The following is a 12417-nucleotide window of genomic DNA, read 5'->3' as shown; positions in this document are numbered from 1 at the left end:
CATTAGAGACCCAGGTTCAACTTTTTGTTTCACTTTAGATGAACACTAAACATTACATTTATAACAAATGACTTATACGTTTATGCTGCTTTTCAACATAAGACATATTTTGACTGAATAACATATAAACAATAACAATCATAACAGAAACCAAACTACATTACACAGAGTCAGGACTAAACATGGGATAGGTCTGCTCTGTGTCCCCAGAGTCAGGACTAAACATGGGACAGGTCTGCTCTGTGTCCCCAGAGTCAGGACTAAACATGGGACAGGTCTGCTCTGTGTCCCCAGAGTCAGGACTAACCATGGGACAGGTCTGCTCTATGTCCCCAGAGTCAGGACTAACCATGGGACAGGTCTGCTCTGTGTCCCCAGAGTCAGGACTAAACATGGTACAGGTCTGCTCTGTGTCCCCAGAGTCAGGGCTAAACATGGGACAGGTCTGCTCTACGTCCCCAGAGTCAGGACTAAACATGGGACAGGTCTGCTCTGTGTCCCCAGAGTCAGGACTAAACATGGGACAGGTCTGCTCTGTGTCCCCAGAGTCAGGACTAAACATGGGACATGTCTGCTCCGTGTCCCCAGAGTCAGGACTAAACATGGGACAGGTCTGCTCTGTGTCCCCAGAGTCAGGACTAAACATGGGACAGGTCTGCTCTGTGTCCCCAGAGTCAGGACTAAACATGGGACAGGTCTGCTCTGTGTCCCCAGAGTCAGGACTAAACATGGGACAGGTCTGCTCTGTGTCCCCAGAGTCAGGACTAAACATGGGACAGGTCTGCTCTGTGTCCCCAGAGTCAGGACTAACCATGGGACAGGTCTGCTCTATGTCCCCAGAGTCAGGACTAACCATGGGACAGGTCTGCTCTGTGTCCCCAGAGTCAGGACTAAACATGGTACAGGTCTGCTCTGTGTCCCCAGAGTCAGGGCTAAACATGGGACAGGTCTGCTCTACGTCCCCAGAGTCAGGACTAAACATGGGACAGGTCTGCTCTGTGTCCCCAGAGTCAGGACTAAACATGGGACAGGTCTGCTCTGTGTCCCCAGAGTCAGGACTAAACATGGGACATGTCTGCTCCGTGTCCCCAGAGTCAGGACTAAACATGGGACAGGTCTGCTCTGTGTCCCCAGAGTCAGGACTAAACATGGGACAGGTCTGCTCTGTGTCCCCAGAGTCAGGACTAAACATGGGACAGGTCTGCTCTGTGTCCCCAGAGTCAGGACTAAACATGGGACAGGTCTGCTCTGTGTCCCCAGAGTCAGGACTAAACATGGGACAGGTCTGCTCTGTGTCCCCAGAGTCAGGACTAAACATGGGATAGGTCTGCTCTGTGTCCCCAGAGTCAGGACTAAACATGGGACAGGTCTGCTCCGTGACCCCAGAGTCAGGACTAAACATGGGACAGGTCTGCTCTGTGTCCCCAGAGTCAGGACTAAACATGGGACAGGTCTGCTCTGTGTCCCCAGAGTCAGGACTGAACATGGGACAGGTCTGCTCTGTGTCCCCAGAGTCAGGACTAAACATGGGACAGGTCTGCTCTGTGTCCCCAGAGTCAGGACTAACCATGGGACAGGTCCTTTAATGTATTTTAAATGCATATGTTTTATGTGTTATTGCTAATGTTTTACGTAAAGCACTTTGAATGACCTTGTTTTTGAATTGTGCTTCACATATAAACTTGTATTTGATTAAAAACATCCTGGTTTGGTTCACCTCAGAATCTTTTTCCTGTCATTTTTATTAGTGTTGAAAGTGTTTGGACTGTGATCAGGGCGTGTTCGACACGTTCAAAAGGGGTAAACAAAAGGAAGTCGTTCCGTGACTCATGACGGACAACTCAACGAGTCACAAGCCGCACCCAGTGTAGATACACTGCCTTACACTAGCTGTGCTCAAACACAGCGCGCCATCTTTCAGAGCTGGATGATCAGTCGAGGTAACTCAACGAATCTTTCTTTACACTCTGACTCAGACTCGTATTATTGTTATTGTTATAGTCTTATTGCTTTGAACACAGCAGGGATATATGTGGGTAGAGCAGTTACTTTGTTGTTTGCTGGTTTCTCGGAGATCTAACATCTTGAGTAACTGTGGATTCATTATTAACTGATGTCATTTCATGAGTCACTCACTTCTTCAGTTCATATGAACTTTACTCTGCGCGGAGAACTTTGATGTTTATTGTTTTTTATCTGTCGTAGACGAGCAACATCCGAGCTCTTTCTTGCCCGACGCTGAATTCAACCAATTGCTGCACATTTGGCTTGAGAACCTGCTACACCGGTTTGTGTAGTTGATGCCAAGGTGAGTCAGCTCTGGAATTTTTTATCCAATCCTACCTCACAAGCAGAGACTTTTACAGCATTGAGTGTGCCATCGGCGTCGTTAGGCTACCCAGTCTTAAAATGATCGCTCTGGTTGTTTCCCCTGCTTCACAATTGAAATCGTCGGACACTAGGACTTTGAGGGAAGATGCATTTCATTGCATCTCTACTGAGCAACGTCTTCCTGACTACACTTACCATCTTTCCAACGAGAGAACGAACGAGTGCTAGTGCCGATGCTAACAGAGAACCTCCTAAGAACTGCGTTGGTTCTGCCAGCAGTTACAGAGCCCAGGGCCGTGTCATTACGTCATTTGTCCCCGTTTCCCCCGGCAACGCAGTAACAGTAATCAGTGTAATTAAATAGCATTCTTTGGGCCTGCAAACAATCTGCGTCACATCTATTAAACCCAGGAAGTGCAGATTTGTTTTTTGAAAGATTGTTCCCATCCTCACGACCTTGTCATAAAACTGATCAAACTTGTTTAACCGAGAATACGTGCGACACAGGTGGCTGCTGTTGCCAGATTGGGTCTGTTTCCGCTCCATATTAAGCCTGTTTACGGTGTTTGGAAGGCTCTGTAGAAATCTGGCGCCCTATTGAACAGAGTAAAACTGAGAGAGCTTGTCGGTCACTGACCCCAGACTGAACGCGTTCACGGTAACGTTCATCAGGCAGAAATACGGTACGTTCAGTTCATGTTCGCCCAAAATACGATCGAGTTCATGAACCATCGTTCAGTGAACGCGTTCAGGCACAACACTGGCTCAGGGGGTTGAGTGGGTGTGCCCCATACCAAAGATCAGCTGTTCAATCCCCGGCTCCTCTGGTCCACATGTCAAAGTGTCCTCGGGCAAGACACTGAACCCCCCTCACTGTGCTGTGCATGGGTGTGAATGGAAGTCGCTTTGGATACAAGCGTCAGCTAAATGTAATGTAATGGCACCTATGAAAATGAATTGACAGTGCTTTTTTCGGCATCACTTAGATGTTCTAGTCCCAACCGGTTTGCCTGTTTATGAATGCCATGCCTTTTTTTATCAGGACAGCAGCAGCAGCAGCAGCAGCAGCAGCAAAAGCTTGACCACCATGGAAAGTCCTCAGCCTGGCGGAGCGTCAGGCTCACAGGTGAGTCGTTGTGGAATAGTGGGCTACAGGTTCCTGAGTTGTTTTACAAGTTTTTGAGATGGTTTAAAGAGAAGGTACTGTGTGAGTGTTGCTGTGGCTCTGTCTTTTTATTTGATAAACCTGACATTTAACAGAAACACAGCAATCACCAGTGCTCCTTCTCACCACCTGGCCAATGTCCGGAGCTCTTTGCTAAGATCTGTGTGCACAGACATGTCATGAATAAGGGCCCATTTTTTCACAGTGAATCTAAATCCTTTTCTCATTTTGCAGACTGTCACACGCAGCCAAACGAGAGTGAAGCAGGAGAACGATGGTGATTCCACTGTGAGTAGACTAATACACCACACGCACAAAAAAATCTGCACTTTTGTTAGATTGAAGAAGACGTGTAACTTGTATTTTCTCACGGTGTTTTTTTCTGCAGGCCGGACATTTACATGAATTCTACATGAAATTAGATAATACAAAATACTCTATTACCTGTAATGAACCTCGCACAGTGCTGGAGGCCATGAAATCACATAGAAGATATAAGGAGACGTTTTCAGATGGAAACCTTGTAATTGAGCTGGGTAAAGCAAGGGATTCAGTCCTTGCAACACATTTCCCTTGTACTTGTATCAGCGAAGGAGAGATCCTGACCTTAACATGTGAGTCAGAAGAGGTTGAAAAGGTTCAAGACCAACGAGACAAACCAATACAGTCGAGCGACAAGTATTTTGTCTTCTACATAGATACAGAGGGAGGGCTATTCACCAAACAGAAGAAGCTTTTTAGAAACAATGCTCTCAAAAACTTTAAGTATCTGCGTGTCTACGGGGAGAAGGGCATGACCGTGAAAGAGGTGCTGGAAAGAGACGGTCGCTTCATTGACTTTGGCGACTTCAAGCTGTCTGACAATAAAGATCCAGAAATCAACATTGATTGCAAACAACTGATTGACAACTTACATGGAAAAAAATTCAAGATATGCCTTCCACGGAAAGCAAATTCTATGTGCACTTACCACGAATGACACTTGCAACATTTGACAGCAAATCTTTTTTACTGGCATTTGTAATGAAACACATACAGATCTCAGCCTTTTCTCCTTCTTTTTGAAGGTGAATTGCGAACGAGCAAAGCATTATTGCCCTCTGAAACATCTGTGGGCTTGTTTTCTCCTTATCAGACACCAGGATAGTAGTTTGAAAATACACTGGTGGACCCGTAGCTTCCACTATGGAGCAGAGATAGGGACTTTTTGACCGTTATGAAAGAACTCATAGTGCACCGCACTTTGCCAAACATCTCAGTGTGAACCTGAATTGAGACAGCGTTGGTGTTTTTGTTTTTTCAAGTTTGAATGAAATGTGTTTTATTGACATTGTAGACTTTAATACTCATATCACCTCCTGATGTATTCTGTTTGTACTTCATTAAAACTCACGTTGGTTTTCTTCAAAGTCTGTTTCATGTCCTTGATTTTCATTATTGGATCTTTCATAACAGCAGGGACACAGACTAAGCAAAACAACTGACAACCTGAATTTCAGCAGTTTATTCAGTTCGTTCTCATCCACAGACGACGTCCTCTGGTTGTCGCAGAAATCACAGACCAACAGCTTCCTCAAGTGGCCACTTCACCACACTACTAGCAAATGAAGCTGTAGCACAGCACTTAGATGTGTTAGATCCATCATATCTTTGACTTTTCCTCTTCTCAAGGTAAAAAAAATACTTAGGTTTTACAAGGAATGCCATCGATTGCTGTGTAGCTTAAGTGGATCATCATTTTTCATTGATCTTCTGTTTTTGGGCTCCTACTTTAACATAATATTAAAAGCATACTTTTTTAAACAACACATTTTCAACAAGTCTTTTTCATCATCATCATTTAAACTCGGGCTTTACAATTATATGTATCTCAAACAAACAATACATTTTGTTTATGTTCTATTTTCCATTGTTATTTAAACAAACTGTTCATTCATTGGCTTGTACCCGCGGCCTTGTTCTTTGGGTCCTGACCTGGACCTGGTTCTTTGGGTCCTGACCCAGCTTTCATGACCACAGGTGAGGGTAGGAACCAGGACTGAGCGGTAGATCCAGAGCTTTGCCTTCCTCAGCTCTCTGTTCATCACAACGGTGCGGTAGAGCGACTGCAGCTCCGCCCCCGCTGCTCCGATTCTCCAGCCAAACTCACGCTCCATCGTCCCCTCACTCGTGAACATGATCCCGAGGTACTTGAAGTCCTTCACTTGGGGCCGAAATGTGTTTCCTCAGGAGGGGGTCTGGAGTCTCCCTTAGAGAGAGGGGGAGAAGTTCAGCATCCGTGAGGAACTCGGAGTAGAGCCGCTGCTCCTTTGCGTTGAAAGGAGCCAGTTGAGGTGGTTCAGGATCATCTGGTAAGGATGAACCCTGGGCGCCTCCCTATGGAGGTGTTCCAGGCACGTCCAGCTGGGAGGAGGCCTCGGGGAAGACCCAGGACCAGGTGGAGGGATAAGATCTCCACACTGGCCTGGGAACGCCTCAAGATCCCCCAGTTAGAGCTGGTTAATGTGGCCCGGGAAAGGGAAGTTTGGGGTCCCCTGCTAAAATTGCAGCCCCCGCGACCCGACCCCGGATAAGAGGCTGAAGATGAGATGAGATGTTCATTCATTCATCTTTAACTCCTTGTCCCTGTCGGGGGTCTCAGGGGCTGGAGCCGATCCCAGCTGACATCGGGCGTGAGGCGGGGTCCACCCTGGACAGGACGCCAGTCTATCACAGGACACATAGAGACGAACAGAGACAGACAACCATTCACACCTACGGGTGATTTAGAGTCATCAATGAACCGAACACCTGCACGTCTTTGGACTGTGGGAGGAAACCGGAGAACCCGGAGAAAAGCCACGTATAATTTGAGTTGATTAAACCCTTGAATTTACAAAGTTTGGAAAGTTTTGGACTGCATGAAATTTGTGTTATTGTCAGATTGTCTGTTTAACATTCCCCCCAATGATTCCAACATCACTGCTTTTGATCCAAAAGCTTTGTTTGAAGCAAACTGAAGCAGAGACCTTGGCTGTTTATTCTTTCAGCCCATTTCATCTTCATCTTTCCTTGTCGTCCTGCTCTTCTTCCCCTCTCAAAGCATCGCGAAGTCTACTCCAGAACTCCCCGATCCTCTCCTCATCCTGAGGCCACTCCAGGTAGGTGGTGGAGCTCAAGAGTTTGCGCAGTTTGCAGAAGCGTTTGGGGATGTCGTCGTTGGACAGTGGTTCCAGCAGGATCAAGATGGCCGCATCTCTGCCCGAATTCCCATCAAAAAGCTGGAAGTGGGAGAAGTCGAGCTCGTAGCGGCACCAGTCAGACTGCACGAAATTCTCTGAGAGGATGAAGACGGTCCGGCGGCTGCGCTCCATGGCGCTCATGATGTTGTCCACAATCCACTGTCCAGGAAGGAAGTCCCGCTTGTGGAGACACAGGGTCAGAGGACGGGGATGTCTGGTGTTCCCAGAGTCTCCATCGTTCTCCCTGCAGGAGATATGAACCAGAAACTACTTAATGATGTGTGTAATCACATTGTACCAAACTTCAATTTGGATATTTGAAGATTTTATTTGTGTACCTCATTCAGAAGGAATATGAGTTATGACACAAAAGGTAAACATTGGTGGTGCAAATCTGTTGTTCTTTGGCCTAATTTCTAGAAAAGTTCACTTAAATCTGGTAAGTAGTAGTAGAGTAGGTTTCATGACATCCTGCTTACTAACAAGCAGATAAACTGTTAAACATTATAGTGTTTTAAAGTATCACAAAAGTGCTGATGTTACCTTGGCTCCTCCAGCTCAGGTACCAAGAAGTTTTCCACCCAGCTAGCATCTCTTTCACTGTAGGACACAAAGGCGTCATAGCACAGCAACTCTTCTGAGTCCACTCTATCTCTGTGTCGCCGCCGCCGTCGGGAGCTACGCTTGGCCCTCAGCCAAGCCCATGTCATCTTGAGGTACCAGAACGCATGTAGGCGCCACAGCAGTACACACACGAGAAGCCCTACGAACAGCGCCACTCCGCAGCTCACGGACACAAACACTACCAGATGGCACACAACAACGGAGAGGTGGACTCGATCCACCGGTTCTCCCTGCAGGTAGAGAGGAGAATCGCAGACATAGCTCTCCTCTCCATCTGTCAATTGCACAGCTTCATCTCCTTCAATGCGTGACTGGAAGAAGAAGACAAAATCACAGGAGCAGGCGAATTTGTTCTGGCCCGCCTGGAGGTCCTGGAGGCGCCTGTATGATCGGAGGTCTGAACGGTCAAACATGCTCAGAGTGTTTGACTGGGGAAGAACAAGGAATGGGTCACAGTGGGGAATACAAAGAGGACTGGAAGAAGAAATGTATGATTGAGTGATTGGTCCTTACCTGTATCGTCAGTGTTTGCAGACTCGGGAACAGCCATCCAGGGGGCAACTTCAGTAACTTGTTCCCAGAGAGGTGGAGCTCTCTCAGAGCAGGCAGAACCAGGATGAAGTCTTTCAGATTGTTGTTGCTCAGATCCAACACCTGTACATGATAAAGTGAGTATTCTTTTGTTGTGATGGTCGAGGTCTGTCAGGATTACTGCTACATGGTTCACTCACAGTACCTCCAGAGTTGCAGGTAGACAGGGGGAGATGCTTGTAAGTTTGACCCAGGAGATGTTGAGGTATCGCAGGGTGGAGGGCCAGGAGCAGTCCTGGGGCATGGAGATGTAGCCGTTCCTGCTGATGTCCAGGTGGGTCAGCCTGGAGAGCTTTGTTACCTGTCGGCTCATTGTGGACATAGACTGGACAGTAGAGGGATAGAAGCGAGCAGGCGATTTGTTTTTTCAAACCTGGGACCTCAAATATTCTTGGATTCACGATTACATTTGATGATCACTTCACACATCCGCAGGAGTACAGAGGTCAACATCGAATGGAGAGATTGAGTAGCTAGACCCTCCTTGAAAAACTACAAAAACAGTTAGGCTTCATGAAGGCACCTTCAGAGCATTTCCGCTGACGTTTAAGACTCGGAGATCCTTTAGCGTACCGTCTCCGTCACACAGTGTCTCCACCAGAGTCAGGTCAGTCAGCAGGTTGTCAGACAGATCCAGGTACTGGAGGTTCACTAGCAGGCGGGACGTGAGACAGGGCATCACGTACACCTGAGGAGGAAAGTTCTGACTTTGAAATCACACTCCTAATTTTTGTTCTCACCATTCAGACTTTTTGCTTTAACTTTAGAGGGGATTGATGTAGTAGCAGGTTACATATTTGGGACGAATGATGACTGATGATGTACTCCAGAGATGCAAATGGACGGTTGCTCGGAGACTTTACTCGTCCTACGTCCTTCCTTCTGACAAATGACACCTTGTCCCTTACCTGGGTGTTTATGACAGACACCTTCCGTGGGTACTGCAGCAGAAACCCCAGCTGCAGAAGCGAGGTAAACTTAAAGACGTTCAGCACCACAATGTTTCGTAAGAAGAACTCATCGATGCTTTTGTGATCGGTCCTACTGGCTTGCTCCCACCTAGCACGAACCAAGAAACAAACCATTACACGACTCATGCAGTCATTCATTCAACTATATTATGAACTACAGTACTACATGAAGCTCTTAGTAGTGATACATACATACATACATATAAAACCTAAGTAAATAAGAACACAAACGCACATTGTTCTGCACATTCATAGCTCATTAAAGTTTCTGTCTGGCTACTGATCGGTGTACAAAATGTGCTCTTTCTCTGCCCCACAGTCAGGACAGATACTGGTAACGTGGGCCGGCCGGTGGGACAGTGGTTAGAGCAGTCGCCCCCGCTGAAGGTCCTCGAGGCAGCAGCCGCGGGTTTGACTTCAACCTGCGGCCCTTTGCTGCACGTCTCCCTTCTCTCTCTCTCTCTCGCCCCATTTCCTGTCTGTTCTATCTAATAAATAAAGGCTTTAAAAACTGCCAAAATGTAATCTTTAAAAAAAACAAAATTGCTGGTTCCCTACCTGCCCTCGCCTGTCAGAGTGACGCCGTCCACGAACAGGGCGGTGAGCGGCATCCCATCAATCACCACCAGGAAATCAACAATGGCCTCATCGGACACGGAAAGGTTGTTGAAGGCAATTTTCCTGAAGAGTGACATCACAGACGGGCAGCTGATTGATTTGCCCGCTAAACCGTTTTTACAAAAATCCACAATACTTGAATAGTGCATGCATTTGTGTCTCACTTCCTCAATCCCATGATTTGCTGGTTTCAAATGTCAGGAGGCAGTTTGAAATTTGAACTAAAGCTTTTTGGGCAGCGACAGCGTTGAAAATATCGCACTAATTTCTCTTTCTTTTGTTTTTGATTATTAGGAGTCATAATTACAGTTTACCGCACCGTTGTGACCAAAAGAGAGCTGAGGAAGGCAAAGCTCTGGATCTACAGGTCAGTCTTCGTTCCTACCCTCACCTGTGGTCCTGAAAGCGGGGTCAGGACCCAAAGAACCAGGTTGCGAGTACAAGCGGCTGGATTTTGTTTCCTCAGGAGGGGGTCTGGAGTCTCCCTTAGAGAGAGGGGGAGAAGTTCAGCATCCGCGAGGAACTCGGAGTAGAGCCGCTGCTCCTTTGCGTTGAAAGGAGCCAGTTGAGGGGGTTCAGGATCATCTGGTAAGGATGAACCCTGGGCGCCTCCCTAGGGAGGTGTTCCAGGCACGTCCAGCTGGGAGGAGGCCTCGGGGAAGACCCAGGACCAGGTGGAGAGATTAGATCTCCACACTGGCCTGGGAACGCCTCAGGATCCCCCAGTTAGAGCTGGCCCGGGAAAGGGAAGTTTGGGGTCCCCTGCTAAAGCTGCTGCCCCCTTGACCAGCCCCCGGATAAGAGGCTGAAGATGAGTATAATTACAGTTTGAATGCTGATGTGAAGTGACTGCACTATCTCAGAGTGCATATAATCGAAGATATTTTGTTAACATTGTCGCTCATAATCCTGCATGAACTGAAAAACAGAAGAAAAAGAGATTGTGGACAGACCTGACCCTCCTCCTGGCTGCCTCTCTGAAGGGCTGAACAGACTGATTCCCAATCAGATGGAGGTCCTCTAGAATGATAGGCGTCTCCGGGTACGACACATCCCCAAGCACAGCAGAGGCTAAAGGTGTGTTTGTTAAAAATGGACCATGAAGGCTCAAAGTGACACGACCCAACGGCCAAATGGCAGCCAGAGCACCGGACTCGTACCTTCAGAGAGTAAAAGACACAAAGGTAGAATGAATGATGGGAATGGTTAGACTTTCAAAGGACAGGTCAGACGGCAGATTAAAGACCAATGCTTCAGTCTGTGGTCGTTACATTGGCCCATACACAAGTGGTTGACTCTTTGACCCTTTCACATTAACCAGCTCTAACTGGGGGATCCTGAGGCGTTCCCAGGACCAGTGTGGAGATCTAATCTCCACCTGGTCCTGGGTCTTCCCCGAGGCCTCCTCCCAGCTGGACGTGCCTGGAACACCTCCCTAGGGAGGCGCCCAGGGTTCATCCTTACCAGATGATCCTGAACCACCTCAACTGGCTCCTTTAAACGCAAAGGAGCAGCGGCTCTACTCCGAGTTCCTCACGGATGCTGAACTTCTCCCCCTCTCTCTAAGGGAGACTCCAGCCCCCCTCCTGAGGAAACACATTTCGGCCACTTGGACCTGGACCTGGTTCTTTGAAGAAGCATGCAAGGGCAAAACATTTGGCACTCTTGCAACAACACAAACGCAGTCATCCCCCCACCTGGTCAGGTTGTTGGCGTGCACAGTGAGCTCCTCCAGCTGCGTGACTCCAGACAGATCTTGTCTCTTTAGCTCCTCCAGAGCAGGACCTCCAAAGCCCAGCCTCCTGAGCCTGACCAGCCTCTGAAACACTGGACGAGGACCCAGGCAGCTGGAGGACACAAGACACACAGAGTATGTGGAAACCTGAACATCATATGCAATGTGGAGGTAACCTGATGTGCTCTACCTGTAAGGGTTGTCCAGCAGGTTGAGCTCCTTCAGAACTCCTAGCTTGCGGAACCATTTGGGGTTGAGAGCGGTCAGCTGGTTGGCAGACAGATCCAGCTCCTCCAGACTCCAAAGAGAGTCAAACGCTGATGGATCGATCACAGCCACTCTGTTACCTGGAGGGTAGTAATACCTACATGTAAAAATATCCTACATACTAACAAATAGGTTACGAGGCGCTCCACAGGGGTCAATCCTTGGACCATTGAATTTCATTGTTATAGTTAACTGGTATCATTATCGCCACCATTGTTAAAGGTTGAATATGGAGAATGAGCAGAACACCACCATCTAGTGTCTCAAGATCGTAGTCACAACAAGATAAAATAAGTCCAGCAGTGGGGTTGCCAGGTTGGTTTGACACAACCAACCTGGCAACCCCACTGCTGGAGTTATTTTTTGTTGTTTCAACAGCAGGGGTCCCCAAACTTCCCTTTCCCGGGCCACATTAACCAGCTCTAACTGGGGGATCCTGAGGCGTTCCCAGGCCAGTGTGGAGATCTGATCTCTCCACCTGGTCCTGGGTCTTCCCCGAGGCCTCCTCCCAGCTGGACGTGCCGGGAACACCTCCCTAGGGAGGCGCCCAGGGTTCATCCTTACCAGATGATCCTGAACCACCTCAACTGGCTCCTTTCAACGCAAAGGAGCAGTTGAAAGGAACCGTGATATTCTCCGAAACCAAAATACGGTCAAAAATGTGACTCCTGAATCAAACTCGTGCTCATTTTATGTTGTTTTTTCCTACACAGCCAATAAAAAACCCCCTCAACGTTACCGTGGAGACTCAGAGCCCTCAGTCTCGTGTGTCCTGTCAGATCGTCGCCGTCCACCGCGGTGATGTTGTTGAAGGAGAGATCGAGAGTCAGAGCGCCGTCCGTCACCGCGGGAACACGGGCGAACCCGCCGTGGGAGCAGTGACAGGAGAGCCGC

The 12417-nt window shown here is 48.0% G+C and overlaps 2 protein-coding genes across 4 annotated transcripts in view; one reads left to right on the top strand and one right to left on the bottom strand.

Annotated features, from left to right (window-relative positions):
• The first annotated feature begins 1839 nt into the window (after window positions 1-1839).
• On the top strand, window positions 1840-4905 carry LOC310964054 (serine protease FAM111A-like). 2 transcript variants are annotated; one of them, XM_083937042.1, is made up of 5 exons: window positions 1840-1940; window positions 2206-2308; window positions 3379-3457; window positions 3731-3784; window positions 3885-4905. In XM_083937042.1, the coding sequence occupies exons 2-5, from the start codon at window positions 2301-2303 to the stop codon at window positions 4473-4475; spliced, it is 732 nt and encodes a 243-aa protein (XP_083793168.1). In that variant the 5' UTR covers window positions 1840-1940; window positions 2206-2300; the 3' UTR covers window positions 4476-4905. The 2 variants fall into 2 exon arrangements, with proteins under 2 accessions (XP_083793168.1, XP_083793169.1); XM_083937043.1 differs by having other exon boundaries at window positions 3374-3457.
• A 1274-nt stretch (window positions 4906-6179) lies between these two features.
• LOC310964303 (toll-like receptor 2 type-2) overlaps window positions 6180-12417 on the bottom strand; it is a 6358-nt gene continuing 120 nt past the window's right edge. The window contains exons 1-11 of one of the 2 annotated variants that reach the window (XM_083937378.1): window positions 12263-12417; window positions 11447-11603; window positions 11219-11368; window positions 10475-10681; window positions 9462-9584; window positions 8841-8991; window positions 8456-8620; window positions 8078-8257; window positions 7855-7995; window positions 7261-7769; window positions 6180-6961 (exon numbers count right to left, since the gene is read on the bottom strand). The exon at window positions 12263-12417 is cut by the window's right edge and continues 120 nt beyond it. In XM_083937378.1, the coding sequence (XP_083793504.1) occupies window positions 6538-6961; window positions 7261-7769; window positions 7855-7995; window positions 8078-8257; window positions 8456-8620; window positions 8841-8991; window positions 9462-9584; window positions 10475-10681; window positions 11219-11368; window positions 11447-11603; window positions 12263-12417 (2362 nt within the window). In that variant the 3' untranslated portion in view covers window positions 6180-6537. The remainder of the gene's footprint in view (window positions 6962-7260; window positions 7770-7854; window positions 7996-8077; window positions 8258-8455; window positions 8621-8840; window positions 8992-9461; window positions 9585-10474; window positions 10682-11218; window positions 11369-11446; window positions 11604-12262) is intronic. The other variant, XM_083937379.1, reaches the window with a different exon arrangement.

Source organism: Echiichthys vipera (genome assembly GCF_963691815.1).
Source record: "Echiichthys vipera genome assembly, chromosome: 22".
Classification (NCBI taxonomy): domain Eukaryota; kingdom Metazoa; phylum Chordata; class Actinopteri; order Perciformes; family Trachinidae; genus Echiichthys; species Echiichthys vipera.
The sequence above is the reverse complement of the archived record's forward strand: the minus strand, read 5'-3'. Positions and strand labels throughout refer to the sequence as shown.

Bases quoted from the DNA above. Each gene is read 5' to 3' on its own strand.
- LOC310964054 (XM_083937042.1), top strand. The intron at 3,458-3,730 runs GTGAGTCGTTGT...CTCATTTTGCAG, and splicing joins GCGGAGCGTCAGGCTCACAG to ACTGTCACACGCAGCCAAAC. The intron at 3,785-3,884 runs GTGAGTAGACTA...TTTTTTCTGCAG, and splicing joins AGAACGATGGTGATTCCACT to GCCGGACATTTACATGAATT.